We start from the raw sequence: 23,957 nt of genomic DNA, 5'->3' as shown, positions 1-23,957 counted from the left end.
AGCCTCCTGAGTAGCTGGGATTACAGGCCACACAGCCATACCCAACTAATTTTTGTATTTTAGTAGGGATGGGGTTTTACTGTGTTGCCCAGGTTGGTCTGGAACTCCTTATCTCAGGCAATCCACCTGCCTCGGCCTCCCAAAGCACTAGGATTACAGGTGTGAGCCACCATGCCCAGCTAATTTTTGTATTTTTAGTAGAGACCAGGTTTCACCATGTTGGCCAGGTTGGTCTAGAACTCCTTACCTCAGGTGATCTGCCCACCTTGGCCTCCCAAAGTGTTGGGATTACAGGCGTGAGCCACCAAGCACAGCCCCCTTTTTTCTTTATGAAGAGGGGTCTTGCTATGTTACCTTGGCTTGTCTTGAACTCCTGGGCTCATGCGATCTTCCCAGTTCAGCCACCGGAGCATTGGGAATTATAGGCATTTGCCACCACACCTGACAAAACATCCCATCCTTATCTTGTTGGTAGGATTATAAATCTCTTAAAGGAGTTGTGTTTGTTCTCCCTTACTGGGGCCCTAGGAGGTACTCCCTAAAAACAGTTATGGTGACTCTTACTGTTTTAAATTTGGTAAAATCTAAATCCCAAGGGATACCCCAAATTTGTACCTAAGAATGCTCCTGTCCACATCACACAGCCCCGACATGTGACACATACATCACAGAGAATGCACCTCCAGCCACCCCACACACATACCTTCTTCTCCACATTCAGCTCACGAGCACTCTTTCATGTTCAAAGTCAAAGGTCACCTCTGTGATACTGTACAGATAATCTGTCTCTGAGTCAGATGCCTATAGGTGTCTCCTACAGAAATCTGTTCATAACGTCTCTTAGCATATTTTATTATAATGATGCTTATCTGTGTCTCACCATTAGCCTATGAATTCCATAGGATGAGAACTGTCTTCTTTGTATGTCTAATATCTAACATTAGTACATAGTAGGTGCTCAGTAAATACTTGTTGAAGAGAGGCATGAATCAATGAGATGCAAAACACCCAAGTAGGCTCCAGGCTTCCCCAGGGCAGAATGGATGTGTGACTGCAGCACCAGGATTGAGGCTGCAGCCACTGGATCTGCAGGATTCCATAAGAGGCCTGGGAAAGCTCAGCTCTGGCTCAGAGTTCACGTCCAGGAGAGCATGGACTGGAGAAACTCAGTGGGGAAATCTGGGAAAAGCTGGAAGAGGAGCCGGAAGGGCTAGGGGGTCACCCGACAGCAGAGGGATGCTGAACACTGCCCCCCAGCAGGGAATGCCACAGCCAGCTGTCACTCAGAGGGGCCAGGAACCATTCTTCACTGTTCCTGGCTCTGGACTCCCACTCCTGCCCCTCTGCTGCCACCACGGACCCCAAAGAGGCGAGCTAAACCTCTGAGTTCAGTAGACTCTATCTAGGGTTAAGACAAGAACAACACCACCAGGCACCACCATACCACCCCGCCCGCTAATGCAGAAGCAGCTGGGCAGTGGGCTCAGCCGGCTGCCTTAGCAGCCTCGTTGTCAGCCCCTTCCTCGTCTTGCTCGCCATTCTGGAGCCTGCGCACGATGCGGGTAAGGTCCAGGCTTCGCGTCAGTGTGTCCAGGAGCATCTGGTCCTTCTGGACGCCCTCTATGAACTCTTCCAGGGAGAGTTCCCCTGGGGTACAGAGAAAGGGAATCGGGGAGGAAGGTGTTCATGTCTGCAGTCGAGAGCACAGAACTGAGTTCTTGCCAGGGGCAGGGACAGAGCCCACTCGGGGAGAAGTGACCTGTGGGTGCAGCAGGCAGAGGGACCCAGAGCCCAGAATCTGGTCCAGGGGCCCCTAAAAGCCAACTCTGTAGCTGGGGCAGAGGCATGTGGAGGAGGTGACCAGGACCGGGACTTTGGGCCTCCTCCTCCCTTCCTTCCCCTCTCCCCTAGTGACCTCCCACCCCTGGTGATCCCACATCCATGGTGACCCCCGCCCTGGGGAGCCCCTCCTCGGCCCCCTCACCATCCCCGTTGACGTCAATCTTGGAGAACACTGTATCGGTGAACTCCTCTGCAGTCATGGTGGTATCGCTGCAGGGGTTAATGGCGCGAATGGCCTGGGAAGAAGGGGCAGAAGTGAGAGGGGCCATCATAATCCTATCTCAGGGTGGGAGTGGGGACGGTCAGAGCTTGTCTGGCTCCCAACAGCAGTGGGGACTAGAGTGTAGGGTACCCGTGGGCCTAGGCAGAGCTGGGACTCAAGACTCAAACCTCTATTGTCTTTTGGTATTGATGAGGAAACTGAGGCCCAGGAAGCGAAGGAAGGTGGCCTAGGTCACACAGCTGGTGAGGGCCACAGCTGCGGCTGGGATCCTCACTGCCACATCCTGTCTCAATCCTGGGATGGCAGTTCCAACCCTGGGCTCTCAACTCCTGCTCCCACCCCAGGCCGCTTCCCCCAGCCCTGGCCGGGCCCCTCTGCACCTGGATGATGGTGAGCAGCTCGTCGCGGTCAATGCAGCCGTTGCCGTCTACGTCGTAGAGCTTGAAGTACCAGCGGAGCTTCTGTTCTACCTTCCCCTTGAGGACCAGGCTGAGCGCCGCCACGTACTCCATGAAATCAATGTAGCCGTCCTGGGCGAGGGGCGCGGCCGCTGTGAGCCCACCAAGGCCCCGCCCACTCCAGCCTCAGGCCCCGCCCATTACAACCCAAGGCTCCGCTCGTCTCCGCAAGTCCGAAGAGGTGCTGAGCTAAGACCCGGACCCCCCGGGGATGCGGCCAGGGAAGCCAGCCGTGTCTCCGCCGTGACCTATCTGTCTTTCTAGACGCCCTGTATAGCCCACCCTGCCTACCCCAGAGGTTGCCAATCAAACCCAAAAGCCAGCCACCACTGGGGTGTGAATGGCTGGCCCTGTCTATTCAGAGGCATCTGGGTTTTAGTGGGCGCTGCCTGCTTCCCTGCGATTGTCAAGCATGAGCCTTTCCGGTTAGGGTGAATGGGAGACCTGTGCTCAGGTGGGAGGAGGAAGAACTGCACCCCCAGGCATAGGAGCGTGGTTTAGGTGAGCTTTTGGGGATTTCTCACCCTGCCGCCTGAGGGGCTTAGGGCCCTGGAAGGCCTTAACCATTCTGAGTCCCACAGTGGGCTCATTCAGTCCCAGCCCACTTCCCGGGGACTGTCATCAGAAAGGAGCGCCGCGAGGCCTCACACAGCACTGCTTGAATAGGCAAGAAAACTGTTGAAGAGGTTTCTTTCCTCTGGGGGAGGGGACGCCGGGTGAGGATACTTTAGCTCTTCAGCTTTTCTTTCTGTAATACTGGAAATTTCTATATTTTTCTTTCTTTCTTTCTTTTAGATGGAGTTTCACCATGTTGGTCAGGCTGGTCTTGAACTTCCGACCTCAGGTGATCCGCCCGCCTTGGCCTCCAAAGCGCTTAGATTACAAGCGTGAACTACCAGGCCCGGCCTGCAATGCTGGAAATTTCTTTCTTTTTTTTTTTTTTGAGACAGAGTTTCGCTCTTGTTACCCAGGCTGGAGTGCAATGGCGCGATCTCGGCTCACCGCAACCTCAGCCTCCTGGGTTCAGGCAATTCTCCTGCCTCAGCCTCTTGAGTAGCTGGGATTACAGGCACACACCACCATGCCCAGCTAATTTTTTGTATCTTTAGTAGAGACGGGGTTTCACCATGTTGACCAGGATGGTCTCGATCTCTTGACCTCGTGATCCACCCACCTCGGCCTCCCAAAGTGCTGGGATTACAGGCTTGAGCCACCGCGCCCGGCCAATGCTGGAAATTTCTACAATGAACTAGATTGCTTTTGCAGTTGGAAAAAAAAAAATAAAAAGTTTAAAAAGGGGCAATGGAAAAGGTATGGATTTTTGTGCCAAAAAGACCTAAATCACCTTGGATAAGTCAGATGACCTTGAGTCTCCGTTTCCCCAGCAATAAGATGGAATGACATGTGCACTTTTCAAGATTGTGGTGTGCATTTGATTCAAGGAAAATATACAGCAATGTTCACGTGTTTTAGTGCTCTCCATGGACTTCCTGGGCTGAGTGTTTTATTCGCTTTACTCATTTAATCTCACAGCCAACCCCAGGGGATGAACATTTTTGTCTCTAGTTTGAATGAGAAAGCTGAAGTTGAAAGAGATTGGGCCACACAGTTAGTGAACGACAAAGCCTCACCTACAAAACTGGGTCTCCTAAATCATCCTATACCAGTACTCAAATGTGGATGAAGATTTACATTGATTTGTGTGCACCTGTGTGATTGATTGTCAGACAAACCCAAGCCCAGACAAACATGTGAAGTAAGCAAAGCAAATGCCTGTCCCCCGGCCTCACTCCCCACTCACCCTATGTACTCCCAGCCCTGCACATCCGGTGCAATACCTGTGGATACAACCACTTTTTAGCTCAGAGGCCGGCAAACTTTTTCTGTAAAGAGCCAGAAAGTCAATATTCAGCTTCACAGCCAGACAGCCTTTCATTTTACGTGAAAGCAGCCACAGACAATTGTCTGTGTAAATAAATAGATGTGGTGAGTTCTAATAAAACTTCATTTACAAAAATAGGCCTGTGTGGCTGGGCATGGTGGCTCTCGCCTGTAATCCCAGCACTTTGGGAGGCCAAAGAGGCAGATCACAAGGTCAGGAGATTGAGACCATCCTGGGTAACACAGTGAAATCCCTGTTTCAACAAAAAAAAATACAAAAATTAGCTGGGTGTGGGGAACAGGTGAGAGGGGGGGAGAAAAAAAATTAGCCAGTGTGGTGGCATGCACCTGTAGTCCCAACTACTCAGGAGGCTGAGGCAGGAGAATTGCTTGAACCCAGGAGGCAGAGGTTGCATGAGCCAAGAACGCTCCATTGCACTCCAGCCTGGGCAACAGAGCAAGACTCCATCTCAAAAAAAAAAAAAAAAAAAGGCCTGTGTGCTGTGGTTTGCTTATCCCTGTTTTATTTAACTATTTTCTGTATCAGAACTTCCCAGTCCTGTGTTCCATCTCCTAGCTAATCTGCTAAACTACTCCATGCTGGTGACAATGGATCAAGACAGTGTTGTGCAAAGTGTGTACCACGGCTGCAGATGAGGCAGGTTGGGTGTTACAAAGTCACTCTTCATTTTAATATTTGCAGAGTTAAATTAATGTGTATTATAAAATAACTAGCCATTAAACTCCTGATTTCTCATATATTCATTCGCTCGTACAATCAATATTATTAACCACCTGCCACAACCCAGGCACTGTCCTAGGAACTAGGAATTCCACAGTGAATGAGACAAAAGCCCCTGCCTACATGGAGCTCGCAGGAGGAGACAGGCAATAAATGTAGTGACGATATGTTAATTAAATCTGGTACTGGAAGATGCCAGGTGCTAGGGGGGAAAGGTAGGGCTAGGAAATGCAGTCCTGGTTTTAAACAGAGTTTAAACCAGATCAGGGCAGGGGATAGTGAGAATGAGACTTCTGAGCAGAGACTTGCAGCAGAGGAAGGTGTGAGCCGAGCAGAATTCTGGGAGCAGAGGGTCCCAGGCAGCACAAAAGCCCTAAGGTAGGGTGTGTGTGGCATAAGGGAGAAGGCCAGACTGCCTGGAAACAAGGGGTTGATTTACTTTCAGTGGAAAGAGAAGGCTCAGGTTTGGGACAGAACAGGTGGTGCTAGCATGTGACACACATTAAGACATGGTTGGCCAGGCAAGGTGGCTCACGCCAGTAATCCTAGTACTTTGGGAGGCCTAGGTGGGCGGATCACCTGAGGTCAGGAGTTTGAGACCAGCCTGGCCAACATGGTGAAACCCTGACTCTACTAAAAATACAAAAATTAGCCAGGCATGGTGGTGGGGGCCTGTCATCCCAGCCACTAGGGAGGCTGAGTGAAGCAGGAAAATCGCTTTGAACCCAGGAGGCGGAGGTTGCAATGAGCCGAGATTGCCAAGATCACGCCACCGCACTCTAGCCTAGGTGACAGAGCAAGACTGTGTTTCAAAAAAACAACAAAAAAAGACACGGTTAAGCAGATACAGGGTCCATGTGCCACAGGGCTCCCCCACCCCCGCCACCGCTGACATCATATGTGTGATTCTCGGGGTGCTTCTGCAGGCATGTCTTTACCCAAAGGGTGTTCATAGCAGGCGAGAAGATGAGCTATGTCGGTGTTAGGGAGTAAGGTGTGGCTCAGCCATCCATTTGTCCTTTCCCTCCTGCTAAGGAGTTATTCCTTCTTCAGGAGCATTTTGGGTGTCAAGCTTGATGACCCTGTCCCTCCCAGTCTCCCTACCACAGACTCTGGACTCTGCTCATCTGCTCCCACTTTGGGAAAGCCCTCGGGCTCTCTCATATCACACTTGAGGTTGGGACTCAAAGCCTATAATCTACTTTGGTCCCTTATCCTCAAATATTAGTGAGTTTTAAATAGCCACTGAGCCCCAGCTCACCCGTGATGGTTTCTGGACCTTCTAGGTAGCGAGGGGAGGAGCCTCTCCTGGGTCTGCAGAGGACACACAGCAGCACCTCATTGCATCCTCACCTTTCAAGTGAGGGGTTATAGGGCGGGGAGCCACGTTTGCAGATTTGGGTACTTCTACCATTTCATCTTGACTAAATTGTTCCAAAGGAATGAGAGGTTTTTTTTTTTTTAAGACTAAGTTTTGCTCTTGTCACCCAGCTGGAGTGCAGTGGCGCGATCTTGGCTCACTGCAACCTCTGCTTCCTGGGTTCAAGCGATTCTCCTGCCTCAGCCTCCCAAGTAGTTGGGATTACAGGCACCCGCAGTCACACCCAGCTAATTTTTGTGTTTTAGTAGAGATGGGGTTTCACCATGTTGGCCGGGCTGGTGTCAAACTGTTGACCTCAGGTGGGCCACCCACCTCGGCCTCCCACAGTGCTGAGATTACAGACGTGAGCCACTGTGCCCGGTCATGAATGGAAGATTTACTATGAAAACCAACAAACAACTAATGCTCCCGACATCCACAGCATCATGAATATCCCCAGACTGAGAGGGGAGATGACGAGCTCAAGGTCACCCAGCTGATGAAAGCTAGGGACCCAAGTCCATGGTCCCAAACTCGCCTTCCAGTGACCCCTTTAGCTTATCAATCAGAAAGTCCTTATCCAATGCATCCAGGTGGCTACTGGGAAGACACGAAATTTGACCACTGTGTGAACCTTCAGGCTCACTTGAGAAAAGGCGATGCGAGGACACTGGGTGTTTTGAAGCTGGGAGTATTCCGGATTCTCCAGCACCAGGCCACCCTGCCCTCACATCCACAGAATGTTATGTGTGGCCTGCCCATGCCAGACAGCAAGGCTGGAGAATCGGCATCTTGCTCCCTGCTCTCTACCCCTCCACCCACACCCTTGGGAGCTTCAAAGGGTCTTTGCAAAAGCACCACCTATAGGACCAGTGCATCGCAGGTGCTCAGTGACCATCTTGGAAGTGTTCACACTTGTTCTGGAGTAAACCAAGATATGCCTGTGGCAGAGGCAGGGAAGCCATTGGATTCACCCTCAATTACACTAATTTGTGGGCCTCTCTGTCTTGCCCTAGAAAGTGAAGGCAAGAGGCCAGGTGTCGTGGCTCACACCTGTAATCCCAGCACTTTGGGAGGGTGAGGCAGGTGGATCACCCGAGCTCAGGAGTTTGAGACCAGCCTGGCCAACATGGTGAAACCCCGTCTCTGCTAAAAATACAAACAAAATTTGCCAGGCATGGGAGGCTGAGGCATGAAGGGAGGATGAAGCACAAGAATCACTTAAGCCCGGGAGGCAGAGGTCGCAGTAAACTGAGATTGTGCCATTGCGCTGCAGCCTGGGCAACAAAAGCAAAACTCTGTCTCAAAAAAAAAGAAAAAGAAAAAGAAGGTGAGGGCAAGGACAGCATCTGATTCATTTCTAACCTCCTAGTGCCTGATTCATAGTTGGTGCTCATTAAAGCACAAACATTAGATCAGTTGAGGCCCTAGTGTCAAAAACCCACTAGTGTCTTAAATAAACAAATGACTGTATAAATGAAGCTGCTCCCCAGCCAACACTTTCTATGCTCCTCTCTGCTCTTCCTCACCCCAGCTGGTCAGGCTTCCAGAGGGGGTCCCCCAAACACTTCCCCTCCCTGCCACTGGGTCCCTGCTCACCTTGTTGAAGTCAAATGTCTCAAACATCTGCTCCACGTACTGGCTGGCTGATGGGCTCAGGTTCTTGAGGCCGAAGAACTGGCGGAACTCATAGAGGGTGAGTTGGCCAGAGGGGCACTCGGTCATGAACTTCTTGTACCACTGGTGGCACTCGGTGCTGCTCAGCTCTTCCACCGACTTCCCTTCCATCACGTTCCCCATTGCTCAGACCTTCAGGGGGCTGATGCCTGAGATGGACAGGTCCTGTTTGCTGCTCCTTGCCCAAAGGTGTCTTGGCTGACAATGGGGCCGTCCTGTCTCACAGGCCTGAGTCCTCCAGGCCTGAGCAAAGAAGGCCCTGATGGATCAGATGGTACCCAGAAGTGTGGAGAGGAAGAGAGCAGAAGGGGAAGATGATGGCCCACACTCAAACTCACAGATGCCAGAGAACTGGTGATAAGAGTCTCCACTAAATCCTTGCAGCCCCAGTGAAGACTGTGTACCCTGGAGAAGAGAGCTGAAAATAGAACAAGGCTTAGAGAAGCAGAGTCCTTAGGATTATAGCCTTGAGCTGTAGGTGAGAGGATTTTTTAACACAGTTTGCAATCTCCTAATCCCTTCTTAACACCACGGAGTGAGTGCCAGCCAGCAGCTGCTCTGATCGACCTTCTTCTCCTGATTTGAGTGGATCCACAATGGTTTTGGATTCTGCCCTCAATTGTGGAATTGAGGTATATGGGAGATAGGGCTGGCTTCTTGTCCAGAGCTGGCCAACTATGGGCCCTTGACAGGGCTGCTATGTACAGCTATCCAGGCCATGCACTGCACTTGGCCAACACAGCTGAGGGGGTCCAGTCATACCATGGATGTGCTAACATATGAAAGCATCTGGGTGGATGCAGAGTTTGTGGGCTTCCAAGATAAGCCTTCAACAGCTGGAGGGAACCCCCTCCTACATTAACCTGCACCAGTACACGGAGACATGCACACACATCACAGACTCATACACCTGTTCCTGTTATGGCCACACTCTCATGTTCCTGAAGGTTGCATCTTTCCTATCTTGAGAGCCCTGAATTCAACCTTCTGTCTGATTCTGAGTCTCACGCCATCACCATCACCTTCTAGGGGCACGGGGTTGGGGGCATGGAATGTGTGCCTGGTGCCCTGGGGTATGTGAGTGTGAGAGTGCAGGCACAATGGGTGAGCTGCAACCTGCTGGTCCTGGAAAGCTCCCAGGCCAAGCCTGGGGGCCTGACTATAGAGCAACAGCTTTTTCTGATGCCTGGTGGGATGTGGCCACACTTAAAAGCTGGCTCATTTATGGAACCAGCATTTGGGTGCAAGTGCACTTAAGCTGGATGCTCCCAGGAAAGCTTAAAGTCAGCACTTGCCCCACCCTGTCTTTTTCCCTTGTTTGCCTTCTTCCTTTGCATATGGGCTATACTCAGGTCCTCTAACTCATCTAGAGGGAACCACTGCCCATATTTCTGCTTTCCCCAGCAGGGCCTTGGACACTTGCTCAAGTTGTGCACTGATAGACAATTTATACAAATTGTATAATCTATATAAATAATATATATTTACATATAAATAGATGTATATATATATACAATCTATAGGATATATAACATACATCAAATATATGTACATATGTATCTCAGAATGAGCTAGGTTATGCTACAATAACAAACCACTCTAAAATCTCAGTGGCTGAAAACAGCACCAGCTTATTTCTTGCTTACATTACTGGCTGGGTGACCTTGAGCAAGTAACTTAACATCTCTAAGCCTCATTCTTTTTTTTTTTTTTTAAAGATGGGGTTTCACCATATTGGTCAGACTGGTCTCGAACTCCTGACCTCAGGTGATCCGCCCACCTCAGCCTCCCAAAGTGCTGGGATTACAGGCGTGAGCCACCGCACCCAGCTTAGTTTCCTCATTCTTAAAATAGGAATAATGGTGCCCATCTGATAGAGCTGTTAAGGGGAGTAAGTGGAGCTGGATACAGGGGCTCATGCCTGTAGCCCCAGCATTTTGGGAAGCTGAGGCACGTGGATCAATTGAGGCCAGGAGTTCAAGACTAGCCTGGCCAACATGGTGAAACCCTGTCTCTACTAAAAATACATAAATTAGACAGGAGTGATGGTCTGCATGCCTGTTAAAACCTTATCAGATCCAGGTCAGGGGTGGTAGCTCACATCTGTTATCTCAGCACTTTGGGAGGCCATGGTGGGTGGATCATCTGAGGTCAGGAGTTTGATACCAGCCTGGCCAACATGATGAAACCCCATCTCTACTAAAATTACAAAAATTAGCTGGGCATAGTGGTGGACGCCTGGAATCCCAGCTACTTAGGAGGCTGAGGCAGGAGAATCGCTTGAACCTGGGAGGCAGAGGTTGCAGTGAGCTAAGACCGCACCATTGCATTCCAGCCTGGGTGATAGAGTGAGACTCTGTCTCAAAAAAAAAAAAAAAAAAAAAAAAAAAAAAAAAAAAATCCTTATCAGATCCAATTCCATTCCTAGATCCTGCCCCCTTGCCTGCTTCTACTAAAGAGGCTAGAAAAGCAAAAAAAAAAAGGCTAGCCTTGGTGCCTCACACCTATAATCCCAGCACTTTGGGACGCTAGGGTTGGTGGATCATTTGAGGTCGGGAGTTCAAGACTACCCTGGCCAATATGGTGAAGCCCCGTCTCTACTAAAAATACAAAAACTAGCAGGGCATGGTGGCACACACTGATTTTGGCTACTTGGGAGGCTGAGGCAGGAAAATCCCTTGAACCCAGAAGGCAGAGGCTGCAGTGACCCAAGATTGCACCACTGTACTCCAGCCTGGGCGACAGAGCCAGACTCCATCTAAAAAAAAAAAAAAATCATTATCGGACCCAATTCCATTCTCAACTTCCTGTCCTCTTGCCTGCTTCTACAAAAGAGGCTGGAAAAGCAAGAAAACTGGCTAGGCACAGTGTCTCACACCTGTAATCCCAGCACTTTCTGTAATCCCGGAGCTGGAATTACAGGCGTGAGCCACTGCACCCATTCCATTACCTGTATTTTTAAAAATTGTTCAAAATGACTATATGTTGCTCACAAAATCAAAGAGGATAGTTATTTTTAAAAAAGAGACTGCTGGGTGCAGTGGCTCATGCCTGTAATCCCAGCACTTTAGGAGACTGTGGCGGGCTGATCACCTGAGGTCGGGAGTTTGAGACCATCCTGACCAACATGGAGAAACCCCATCTCTAGTAAAAGTACAACATTAGTCAGGCATGGTGGTGCATGCCTGTAATCCCAGTTATCCAGGAGGCTGAAGCAGGAGAATTGCTTGAACCTAGGAGGCGGAGGTTGGGGTGAACTGAGATCATGCCATTGCACTCCAGCCTGAGCAACAAGAGAGAAACTCCATCTCAAAAAAAAAAAAAGAAAGAAAAGAAAAAGAGACCAACTGTGGCTGTTGTACTACTACCCCACCTGAAGTGATTGACACAGGGTACACTGGGGTGGGGAGCCGGGATCTCCCTGCTTCGGTCAGGTTATTCACAGCAAGCTGGGGCACAGGGAGGGAAGGACTCCTTCTGTGAACTTGCTTGGGCCCAGCTGGAAAATGTGTTCCTGCAGAGGCCTCTCAGGCCCAAGATTGGGAAATGAAGAGGCTGGGGACATCATCTTTCCACCTCTACCTGTTTAAATCCCTCTCACTCTTCATGTGTGAGTACAAATGCCACCTCCTCTGTGAAGCCTTCCCAGATCTCTCCCAAATATCTTCCTCCCTCAGCATACTGACATTTTTGCTTATGTGTTGTGGCAGTTAATTTTTGGACTGGATGAAGGGATACCCAGAGAGCTTGTAAATCTTTATTTCTGGGTGTCTCCGTGAGGGTGCTTGCCAAAGAGACTGGCATTTGAATTCATAGACTAAGTAAGGAGAATCTGCCCTCACCCTGTGTGGGCAGGCACCATCTAATTGGCTTAGGCCTGGAGAGAAGAAAAAGGCAGGGGAAAGGTGAACTAACTCTCTCTCTCTCTCTCTCTCTCTCTCCTGGAGCTGGGACACCCTTCTTTTCTTGCCCTTGGACTCCAGAGCTTGCACCAGCAGCAACCCCTCCCTGCTCCCACGTTTTCAGTCCTGCAGCTCCAGACTGAGAGTTACACCTTCGGTTTCCTTAGTTCTGAATGCTTTGGGTTCGAACTGAGCCATGCCACTGGCTTCCCTGGTTCTCCGTCTTGCAGATGGCATATTATGGGACTTCTCAGTCTCCATAAACATGTAAGCCAATCCCCCTAATACATCTTTCTTGTACCTCTCTCTGTCTATATCCTATTGGCTCTGTTTCTCTGAAGAACTCTGGCTAATGTGTGTGTTATGTTAGTTTTCTATGTTACATAACAAATAACCACAAAGTCAGCAGTTTTAAAACTACACACATTTATTATCTCACAGTTTCTGTGGGCCAGGAGTCCAGACACAGCTTAGCTGGTCCTCTGCCAAGGGTCTCACAAGGCTGCTATCAGGGTGTCACCTGGGCTGTGTTTTCATCTGGAGGCTCAACTGGGGAAGAATCCACTTCCAACATATTCAAGTTGTTGGCAGAATTAATTTTGTTGTGGCTATGTGACAAGGAAGCTGGGCTTTCACTCAACCTTTCCTGGAGGCCACACTCAGATCCTAGAGGCTGCCCTCCGTTCCTTGTTACACCAACTTCCTCACCACAGCTACTTATTTCATCAAGTCAGGGAGGAGGGTCTCTCTGCAATCTGCTAAAGTCTATATAACCTGGCCGGGCGTAGTAGCTCACGCCTGTAATCCAAGCACTTTGGAGGCCAAGGCAGGCAGATCACCTGAGGTCAGGAGTTCAAGACCAGCCTGACCAATATGGTGAAACCCCATCTTTAAAAAATAATCATAATAAAATAAAATATAAAAATAAATTTTAAAAAGTCTGTATAACCTAACAATCCACAGAGTGCTGGCCTATCACCTTTGCCATATTCACCCACGCTCAAAAGGAGAGGATTGTAGAAAGGCAGGAACAACAGGAGGTAGAAATCACTGGGGTCACCTTAGAGTCTATTGTGACATTCACTCTTCTACAATAACATGGATATGAGATTCATTTATTTCTGGAAGTATTATATAGGCAACTCTTTGTTGCCAGCCTGCTCTCAGGAACCCAACAAGCTCACAGTGGAGCCCATTATGTTATTCATGTCTCACCTGCTCCCAGCCCCAGGCACACACATTCCACATGGTCAGTTGTGTGCTGCTTGTTCTGTTTGCCCTGCCCCCACTCATTCTCCGTCTTTCTTTTCTTTTTTTCTTTTTCTTTTTTTTTTTTTTTTTTGAGACAAAGTCTCGCTCTATTACCCAGGCTGAAGTGCAGTAGCACGATCTCAGCTCACTGCAACCTCTGCCTCCTGGGTTCAAGTGATTTTCCTGCCCCATCCTCCTGAGCAGCTGGGACTGCAGGTACCTGCTACCATGCCCAGCTAATTTTTGTATTCTTAGTAGAGACGGGGTTTCACTATATTGGCCAGGCTGATCTTGAACTCCTGACCTTGTGATCTGCCTGCCTTGGCCTCCCAAACTGCTGGGATTACAGATGTGAGCCACTGCCCACAACCTCATTCTCCACCTTCCTCCAGCTCTGAGACCCAGGAGACTGACACCACAAACTGCATCACCCCGACTCTGTTGCCCTCTGGCTTCCAGCTGGGTTCACCCACTGAGAAGCTGGAGGAAGAGCTCACAGTTGGGGCAGTGGTATTTTCCTCCAGCTTCAGCTGCCTGCCATAGCTCTCTGGGCTCCTGTAATCATGGCTCCCTCCCTTGCCCCTCCAGGCATGATAAGGGCTTCCCTCTCACTACTCTCTGGTTACATCACCATTCCCTTAACTATGCCCACCTCTCTGTTAGTAGTCCCGACATCAACCCTCCTCAATTACCTTTTTGAGAGTGACATTTGACTGACGGTAACTTGAGCCCAGTAAAATATTATTGAGTGCACCCACGCACAGATGATTAAAGAAATATTCTTAGGCCAGGCACGGTGGCTCACACCTGTAATCCCAGGGCTTTTGGAGGCAGAGCTGGGGGATCACTTGAGGTCAGGAGTTTGAGACTAGCCTGGCCAACATGATGAAACCCTGTTTCTACTAAAAATACAAAAATTACCCAGGTGTGGTGGCATGTGCCTTTAGTCCCAGCTACTCTGGAGGCTAAGGCAGGAGAATTGCTTGAAACTGGCAGAGGTTGCAGTGAGCCATGATCGCACCATTGCACTCCAGCCTGGGTGACAAGAGCGAAACTCCAAATCAAAAAAAAGAAAATTAAGAAAAGAATTCTTAAAAAGCTAAAATTGGATGAAACTATGCTTCAATATCTACTATGTTCAAGGCACGATGCTAAACATGTTGAATAGGTGCATGAGTCCTGTGGGTGAGGGGGAGTATTATTATTGCCATGTGAGACAACAGGAGTTTGTGGCAGAAAATTTCAATCACCTGCTCAGGTTCACGAGCCTTTTAGTGGTGGTACCAAAGTTTTCCCACCTCATCATCATGCTTCTCTCCTAAGCCTTCACACCTCTGCAGAAGGGCTGGATAGAACCAGAAGGACCCGACCAACCCCTCACTCCAGCACCATCTCCCTCAGCCTTCCCCTTGTAGCCCTCTGCCCAACACTTCCATTGACAGAGAGCTTGCTCCCTTTGTGGGAGGAGGGCCCCCACCCCTTGTCTCCAGGGTGGGAATGGAATCCCACGAGACAGGGATGCCAAGGCAGGGAAGCCTGAGATCAACACCAAGGCCCTAAGGAAGCAGTATGCACAAGGCATGTGTGAGGCCGGAGCACAGGTCACGCCGCATACACAATGGGAGAGGTTCCTGAATTCCCCGACTGCTCTGTCTGCAGGAATCTCCTGGGACAGATGCCAGATCAGAGGGAGAGGCTCCACCTGGCAGAATGGGGCCAAGGGGAGAGAGCGGATGGGGTGGGTGCAGAGAGGTGGAAAGCCAAGTCAGGAAGAGACAGGAGGGGCAGCAATCCCAGGCCAGGCTAATCCCCTTCCAAGATTGCCTGCCTGCCCCTCCACTCTACAGAAGCACAGAAGGCTTCCTGGGTTTATCTCACTCAAATCAAGGTGAGAACTTGACCAGCTTCTTTAAAGGGTTTCTAAGGGCTTCTGTGGAGGCTGCACTACCAAGGTGAACCTCAAGAGGGAGCCCATTCTCCAGGGCAGGGAGGAGGCGCCTGCTAGGGGAGCGAAGACGCCTGATGGGGATCCTGCGCCTCACCCTGCACAGGTTATAGGATCTGGAAGGCAGGGACGGTTCCTTTCGTATCTTTGCATCTTAAGGATCCAGCCCACAGCCCACAGGGTCTGTTGGGTGACTGACCAAATGAATAAGACTTCTAGTTATACATTGACTGAAAACTTGCCCTTATCTCTGCTTCTTTTCAAAATCCTACTAATATGCTAACAAATGCATGTTTTAAAGACAAAAAAGACAGCAGATAAGGGGGTTCTAATAAAATTTTGGAAAACAAGGCAGATGGACAAGTGGTAACTTTCTTATGAGAGCAGAGAAAGTTGAAACCTAAATGCTTTCAATGAGGAGGAGGCTGGCCAGTCGCAATGGCTTATGCCTGTAATCCCAGCACTTTGGGAGGCTGAGGCAGGTGGATCACGAGGTCAAGAAATCAAGACCAGCCTGACCAACATGGTGAAGTCCCCTCTCTGCTAAAAATACAAAAATTAGCCAGGTGTGGTGGCATGTGCCTATAGTCCCAGCTACTTGGGAGGCTGAGGCAGGAGAATCACTTGAACCCAATAAGCCAGGGTTGCAGTGAGCTGAGATCATGCCACTGCACTCCAGCCTAGTGACAGAACAAGACTCTGTCTCACAAAAGAGAAAAAGGTCTATATATGAAGAATGAGAAAAGAGAAAACCACCACATACCTTCCCTCACCCCAGCCCCCACCCCAGCTCCTTCCCATGCCTGGCTCCTTAAACACTGATGATCAAGGAGAGACCTGGTACAGATGCCAGATGGTCTGGGGCCAGCCAAGGCTCACCAGGCATTTGAGGAAAACCTCTAACTCAAAAGAGAGCCTACAGCAAGCCAGGAGGAACACATGGATTCTACGTTGCTAGGGCGCCTTGAAGGCTCCCCACCTCCCTCCACTCAGCTTACCATCTTCTCAAAGAAAGCCAAACAGGACAGCCTGGCCTGTGTCGTGGGCTGCTTGTCCGGGTCTCTGGACACTGTCTTTCCTTCCCACACCAGCCCCATCTCTCTGCACAGAAGTATGCCCCGTGGATTATACCACCATACCTACAGGAGGAAGAGACTCTTAGGAATGAACCCAGCTGAATTCACCCTGTAGTGTGCTGGTAAATGTTTAATGATGAGCTCTCTGGAAAAAAGAAACCCCAATTTGTAGGCATTTGCTCACTTCCGTGGTGTAAATGCTCCCACCACAGCTGATTTCAAACTGCTGACAGGAAGTCACTGATTGTGGAGTGGGGAAGACCTGGGCCCAACCAGCTCTTACAGGCCAGTATGTGCTGGCTCCAGCACACCACTGGGGTGCCTTCTGAATGGCAGTGACTAGGGACTCACTCAAGCCACTGCTATGAATCCAGTGCCCTCTGCCTCCATCCCCCTCTTCCATGCCCCATGCCCCATGAGCCCAACTAGCTTCAGAGTCAGCTCTTCTGGACCAGAGGAGACAGCAAGGATGGGAAATGCATCCCCCACCAACAAACTACAAGTCAGAAGCAGCAGCTTTATGTAAAACTGGGGCTGGAAGGGGACTCCTTAGAGACTATGTTCATTCCCCGAATTCTTCCTCATTCTGCTCCTCCAACTGGGGTAAAATGATCTTGTAAGAAAGCAGGAATCCACTGGGCACAGTGGCTCATGCCTGTAATCCCTGCACTTTGGGAGGCCGAAGCGGGTGGATCACCTGAGGTCAGGAGTTCAAGACCAGCTTGATCAACATGGTGAAACTTTGTCTCTACTAAATATACAAAAATTAGCCAGGTGTGGTGGCGGGTGCCTATAATCCCAGCTACTTGGGAGGCTGAGGCAGGAGAATCACCTGAACCCAGGAGAAGGAGGTTGCAGTGAGCCAAGATCGTACCATTGCCCTCCAGCCTGGCTGACAGAGCAAAAGTCCATCTCAAAAAATAATAATAATAAAAATAAAAATAAAGCAGGAGTCATGGACAGTCGATGAATCACTTCCTTTTATTCTTTTCTTTTCTTTTTTTGACGGAGTCTCACTCTGTCACCCAGGCTGGAGTGCAATGGCATCATCTTGGTTTACTGCAACCTCCACCTCCTGGTTTCAAGCGATTCTCATTCCTCAGCCTCACAAGTAGCTGGGATTACAGGCACCCACCATCGTGCCCAGATAATTTTTGTATTTTTATAGAGACAGGGTTTCACCATGTTGGCCAGGCTGGTCTTGAACTCCTGACCTCAGGTGATCCGCCCACCTCGGCCTCCCAAAGTACAGGCATGAGCCACCACGCCCAGCCTCTCCTCTTTATTTTTGGCGGGGTCCAAGCTTGGCCCATGGGGAGGCTGGAGCCAGGATTGGCTTTGCTTGGGACTCAAGCACTGGAGCAGGGCTGAGTTTACTTTTGGGGTTAGGGAGCTGAGAATCAAGTCCTTCCAAGTCTTTAGAGACTCTGAACATAACCTTACTCTACAACATCCCCATGGCCTCAATTTACCAACCCACAGCCACCCATTCAGATCCAGGGAAAGAAAGGACAAACTTTAACTTCTGCTGAGAAGACAGACCTCCCTTTATCATTGTTGATAGGTGGGCAGAGCACAGCTGCCGTAGCCCGAATACAAATTGCTCCTCCTGCAGTGAGCAACCCTTCCCCTCGGGGACCTGAGGTCACAGGGGTGAGGGTGCAGGTGGGGGGCTTCTGGTTGGCTCAGGCCTAGGAGCGCCACAAGACCAAATTGGCAGGAGGCACATCAAAGCGCTTGCGGCTGTGGTCAGTGTCCCGGCGGTACAGGTAGCCACAGGTCGGCTTCTGCAAGGTGTAGAAGGGGTTCAGGGAGTTGGAGTACTGGGAGGTGTAGAAATTGAACCTGAGCTTGTCTGGGCTCTGCCCCTGAGAGTCCACCACCACCGGCACATAGGCTGCTGCCAGAGACTGCTCGCGGTCCTGTGTCCATGCCCGGGACAGGGGCGGGTGTGGAGCCTTCACCCTTTTGCATGACAGTGTCTTCGGCCCATGTCTGGGTACAGAGGGTTGCTGTGAGTCCTGGGAGTGGGGAAAGAAGGGGAGAGCTGAGGCATTGGACACTGGGACTTCAACTGCTCTGCCAGGGCAGGAGGGAGGAGAAGGAGCCACAACTCAAAAGCCCCCAGAGCTACTCTGTAGCACTGCTGTGCTGGCTGTGGAGCCAGGGACCTCCAGAGCAGGGGAGAGCCATCAAGGTCCCCTGACCTGGCCCCTGCTGCTGCAGAACTCTGCCTACCTACCAGAGGCAACTGTCAGCTCCCAGAGACTAGGAACCTGGGGATTGGCTTCAGTCCCTCCTACCCTCTTCTTCTGCATCCAGTCCTTCTGTCCTTGTCCTTCCATGGCTTCCGTGTGGCCCTCCTCTCCCTCTTCTCTGCCACAGCTCCTTCAGGCCTTCACCCTCTCTCTCCTGTGGGGGCCCTTGCAGCTTTCCCTCCACCAGGGTTTCCTGTCTCCCACTCTCCTCCTTAGTCACGCTGTGCTTCACACTCACACCAGAATAAGCCTTACTGTATTTGCGGCCAGATCACTTGGCTCTCCTCCTCAAGGCATCTTTTGCGCTCCACTGCCTAGAAAATAAGCCTAGGCCGGGAGCAGTGGCTCATGCCTGTAATCCCAGCACTTTGAGAGGCCAAGGCGAGTGGATCACGTAAGGTCAGAAGTTTGAGACCAGCCTGGTCAACATGGTGAAACCCTGTCTCTACTAAAAATACAAAAATTGGCTGGGTGCGGTGGCTAATGCCTGTAATCCAGGCACTTTGGGAGGCCGAGATGGGCAGATTACAAGGTCAAGAGATTAAGACCATCCTGGCCAACATGGTGAAACCCTGTCTCTACTAAAAAATACAAAAATTAGCTGGGCATGGTGGTGCATGCCTGTAATCCCAGTTACTTGGGAGGCTGAGGCAGGAGAATCACTTGAACCCAGGAGGCAGAGGTTGCAGTAAGCCGAGATTGCACCACTGCACTCCAGCCTGGTGACAGAGCGAGACTTCATCTCAAAAAAAAAACAAAAAACAAAAAACAAAAATTAAGCAAGCATGGTGGCATATGCCTATAGTCCCAGCTACTTGGGAGGCTGAGTCAGTAGAGTTGCTTGAACCTGGGAGACAGAGGTTGCAGTGAGCCAAGAATGCTCTACTGCACCCCAGCCTGGGTGACAGAGCAAGATCCTGTCTCAAAAAAAAAAAAAAAGAAAAAGGAAAGAAAGAAATATAAAGCCTAAAAGCCCTGAGCCTGGAATGCAAGACCTTTAAGAATGTGGCCCCTAAGCAGGGTGCGATGGTTCATGCCTGTAATCCCAGCACTTTGGGAGGCCAAGGCTGGCGGATCACCTAAGTTCAGGAGTTCAAGACCAGCCTGGCCAACATGGTGAAACTCCATCTCTACTAAAAATACAAAAATTAGCTGGGCGTTGTGGTGGGTGCCTGTAATCCCAGCTACTGGGGAGGCTAAAGCAGGAGAATTGCTGAACCTTGGAGGCAGAGGTTGTGGTGAGCCAAGATGGTGTCATTGCACTCCAGCCTGGGCAACAAGAGCAAAACTCCATCGAAAAAAAAAAAAGGTGACATTTTGGGCTGGATAATAGAAAAAGAAAAGAAAAGACCAGACACAGTGGATCACACCTGTAATCTCAGCACTTTGGGAGGCCGAGGTGGATGGATCATGGCGTTCAAGACCAGCCTGGCCAAGATGGTGAAACCCTGTTTCTACTAAAAATACAAAAATTAGCTAGGCTTGGTGTCGGATGCCTGTAATTCCTGCTACTCAGGAGGCTGAGGCAGAGAATTGCTTGAACCCAGCAGAGGCAGAGGTTGCAGTGAGCTGAGATCACACCATTGCACTCCAGCCTGGGTGACAGAGTGAGACTCCATCTTAAAAACAACAACAACAAAAAGAACATGGCTTCCACTCTCCAGTGCCTCCATCCCTCCACCCACCCTGCATTCCAGCCACACAGTCTACCTCTCATTCCCTGCTCACATCCGGCACTTCCAGAGCCTGTCCCTCTGCTCAGGTGTTTCCCAGCCCTGCATGCCCTCCCTAGGGACATTCTGTCTTTCCCATTAGAGCTTCAGCTCCTTAAGGACAACGGTCTCATACCCTTACCCTTGACATAACAGCCTGCAAAATCCTATTTCCTCTTTTACTCTAGACGAATGCATTTAGAGAAAGTTCAATAAATGTTGGTTCGGGGAACTGAATTCTAGTAAGGGGTAGCTCACCTTCCAGCCAGCCAGCCCATTCTATTTTAGAACGCATCTCATTGTTACCAAATGCGTCTCCTACTCACCCACACCTACCTCATCCTAACCACCACTCTTGGTTGATTACCTATTGGGGTCTACCACTCTCTAGGAGGTCCCCATTACCACGTTCAGCACATCACACTGACATTGATTTATTCCTGTCACTACGCTTCTTGAAGGGTCACTCACTACCCTTCCTATGACCAAGCTATCCTGCACACCTTCAAATCCCCACACCATGTTCCAGGTTCCAGCTGTGCATTTTACTAGGGACTGTCCTCGAGTTGATAGTACCACCAAAGGATGGATGGGACCATCCATCCTGCATGTGCGTCAGCTGGCTCTGTTCTAGTCCACCAGTCTTCAGCTGTCAGGGAAACCCATTTCCTCTCCCCCAGCCTCATAGCCCTCCAGCCTCCAGGCATGGAGAGCACCCCTAGCTATAGGGTTAGTGGAAGCTAAGCCCCAGCCCTATTTTTTTTTTGAGACTAAGTCTCACTTTGTTGCCCAGGCTAGAGTGCAATGGCATGATCTTGGCTCACTGCAACCTCCACCTCCTGGGCTCAAGCAATTCTCATGCCTCAGCCTCCCAAGTAGCAGGGACTACAAAGTATGTGCCACCACACCAGCTAATTTTATATTTTTAGTAGAGATGGGGTTTCACCATATTGCCCAAGCTGGTCTCGAACTCCTGAACTCAGGTGATCCACCCACCCCTCGGCCACCCAAAAAGTGTTCGGATTACAGGTAAGAGCCACCCGGCCCCTCTTAGAAAAGAACTCCTGTGCTCAAGTTATTATGTAGTTCCTTTTTTTTTGAGATAGAGTCTCACCCTTGTTGCCCAAACTGGAGTCCAGTGGCCCAATCTCAGCTCACTGCAACCTCTGCCTCCTGGGTTCAAGCGATTCTCCTGCCTCAGCCTCCCGAGTAGCTGAGATTACAGGCATGCGCCACCACACCCAACTAATTTTTTTGTTTTTTGAGACAGAGTTTCGCTCTTGTTATCCAGGCTGGAGTGCAATGGTGTGATCTCGGCTCACTGCAACCTCCGCCTCCCGGGTTCATGCAATTCTCCTGCCTCAGCCTCCTGAGTAGCTGGGATTATAGGCACACGCCACCATGCCCAGCGAATTTTTTGTATTTTTAGTAGAGATGGCGTTTCTCCATGTTGGTCAGGCTGGTCTCAAACTCCCTACCTCAGGTGATCCACCCACCTCGGCCTCCCAAAATGCTGATATTACAGGCATGAGCCACCACACCTGGCATGATGAGTTCCTTTGCATATAATTTACAAACTATCTGCCCAGCCCAAACTTGTCCAGGGCTTTCCTCCAAAGCAGGCTTTGTTCCTATTGGTTCCTACCCAGGTATATATGTGCCCTCAATTTTGCAAATTTGCAGTTTTCAAAATTCTTCCGATTCTTCCAAGTTCAGCAGCAGACTTAAAACCTTCTCCAGGAACCCCTGAAGCCTCCTGCAGCCCCTGCCTGATCTCGTCCTCTTCTGCGCCTTCTGGAGCCCTCTCAGGGTGTGCTCCTTTGCTGGAGGGACCTGGGTGAGTCAGGCATACTCATTTTGAAGTCATTATTTGGAGTCCTACAGGTGCACTTGGACCGCTTTCTGCAGTCTTGTCTCATCTTAGTCCTTACGTAGTCCTTTGCTAAAGTCCCAACAGGCTGTAAAGGCTCCCAGCAGTCAGGACTGCATCCTATGCATCTCTTTGTCCCTAGAGTCTGCCCCAGTGCTGGTGCACAGCCACGAGAACGGAGCAAGTGTCCTAACGCCTTCCCAGGCTCTTCCAGGCTCAGCCCCGGGGAACAGGGGCTTATAGGCAGAGGGGCGAGCACTGGTAATGAACTGTAGTGGTCATCAAAGATTGTTTTCCAGCCAGATGCAGTGCATCACACCTGTCATCCCAATACTTTGAGAGGCTGATGTGTGAGAATTATTTGAGGCCCGGAGTTCAAGACCAGCCTGGGCAACATAGGGAGACCTTGTCTCTATTAAAATATTTAAAATTGGCTGGGCGTAGTGGCTCACGTCTATTACAGGTGGCTCACGCCTATTACTTTGGGAGGCCAAGGCAGGCAGATCACCTGAGAAGTTTGAGACCAGCCTGGCCACCTTAGGGAAACCCTGTCTCTACTAAAAATACAAACATTAGCTGGGCATGGGGGTGGGCGCCTGTAATCCCAGCTACTCAGGAGGCTGAGGCAAGAGAATCGTTTGAACTGGAAGTTCAGTGAGCTGAGGTGGAAGTTTCAGTGAGCTGAGATTGTGCCACTGCACTCCAGCCTGGGCAATGAGTGAAACTCCACCTCAAAAAATAATTAATTAATTAAAAATTAGCCAGGCATGGTGGCATGCACCTATGGTCCTAGCCACTCGGGAGGCTGAGGCAGGAGGATGGCTTGAACCTAGGAGGTTGAGGCTGCAGTGAGCCGTGATCATACACTGGAGTACAGCCTGGGTGACAGAGTGTGAACCCGTCTCAAAAAAAACCAAAAGATTGGCTGGGAGCAGTGAGCAGTGTCTCATGCCTGTGATCCCAGCACTTTGGGAGGCCAAGGCGGGTGGATCACGAAGTCAAAAGATCAAGACCATCCTGGCTAACATGGTGAAACCCCTTCTCCACTAAAAATACAAAAATTAGCTGGATGTGGTGGCACATGCCTATAGTCCCAGCTACTCAGGAGGCTGAGGCAGGAGAATTGCTTGAACCCAGGAGGTGGAGGTTGTAGTGAGCCGAGATGGTGCCACTGCATTCCAGCCTGGCAACAGAGGGAGACTCTGTCTCAAAAACAAACAAAACCCAAAAGAGTGTTTTCCACTTCAGTTTCTGAGCACCACACCAAACCCAAAGTGCTTGGATTACAGGTGTGAGTCACCATGCCCAGCCCTCCCACTTTTTTTTTTTGAGACAGTCTTGCTCTGCTGCCCAGGCTGGAGCACAGTGGTGCAATCTTTGCTCACTGCAACCTCTGCCTCCCAGATTCAAGTGATTCTTCTGCTTCAGCCTCCTGAGTAGTTGGGATTACAGGCACCTGCCACCATGCCCAGCTAATTTTTGTATTTTTACTACAGATAGCGTTTCCCCATGTTGGCCAGACTGGTCTCAAACTCCTGACCTCAGATAATCTGCCTGCCTCAGCTTCCCAAAGTGCTGGGATTATAGGTGTGAGCCACCTACAATGAAGATGCGCCCAGTTGCATCTTCAATTTCTTTCTGCCCTCATTCCGTCAACCCACTGAGCTCCTGCCAGGCATGCTGGGCAGCAGGTGATTAACCAAGGCTGCTGGGCCCAGCTCCCAGCTCACTGGAGGGCAGGGCAGCCAGATTTCCCAGTC

The 23,957-nt window shown here is 50.3% G+C and overlaps 2 protein-coding genes across 4 annotated transcripts in view; both read right to left on the bottom strand.

The window, feature by feature from the left end:
- Positions 1 to 836: 836 nt before the first annotated feature.
- GUCA1A (guanylate cyclase activator 1A) lies at positions 837 to 8,555 on the bottom strand. The gene is made up of 4 exons (XM_017971089.4): positions 8,106 to 8,555; positions 2,446 to 2,595; positions 1,985 to 2,078; positions 837 to 1,647 (listed from the first exon to the last, which is right to left on the bottom strand). Exons 1-4 carry the CDS (start codon positions 8,304 to 8,306, stop codon positions 1,484 to 1,486), a joined length of 609 nt encoding a protein of 202 aa, XP_017826578.1. The 5' UTR covers positions 8,307 to 8,555; the 3' UTR covers positions 837 to 1,483.
- An 8,768-nt stretch (positions 8,556 to 17,323) lies between these two features.
- Positions 17,324 to 23,957, bottom strand: part of CIMIP3 (ciliary microtubule inner protein 3) — a 29,408-nt gene continuing 22,774 nt past the window's right edge. For 2 of the 3 annotated variants that reach the window (XM_008994429.5, XM_035295634.3), the window contains exon 2: positions 17,324 to 18,378. In XM_008994429.5, coding sequence (XP_008992677.4) covers positions 18,049 to 18,378 — 330 coding nt within the window. In that variant the 3' untranslated portion in view covers positions 17,324 to 18,048. Of the gene's footprint in view, positions 18,379 to 20,469; positions 20,609 to 23,957 lie in introns of those variants that run through there. The other variant, XM_035295635.3, reaches the window with a different exon arrangement.

This window comes from Callithrix jacchus, chromosome 4, assembly GCF_049354715.1.
Source record: "Callithrix jacchus isolate 240 chromosome 4, calJac240_pri, whole genome shotgun sequence".
Taxonomy (NCBI): Eukaryota; Metazoa; Chordata; class Mammalia; order Primates; family Cebidae; genus Callithrix; species Callithrix jacchus.
Note: the sequence above shows the minus strand (reverse complement) of the source record. Positions and strands in the feature narration are given on the sequence as shown.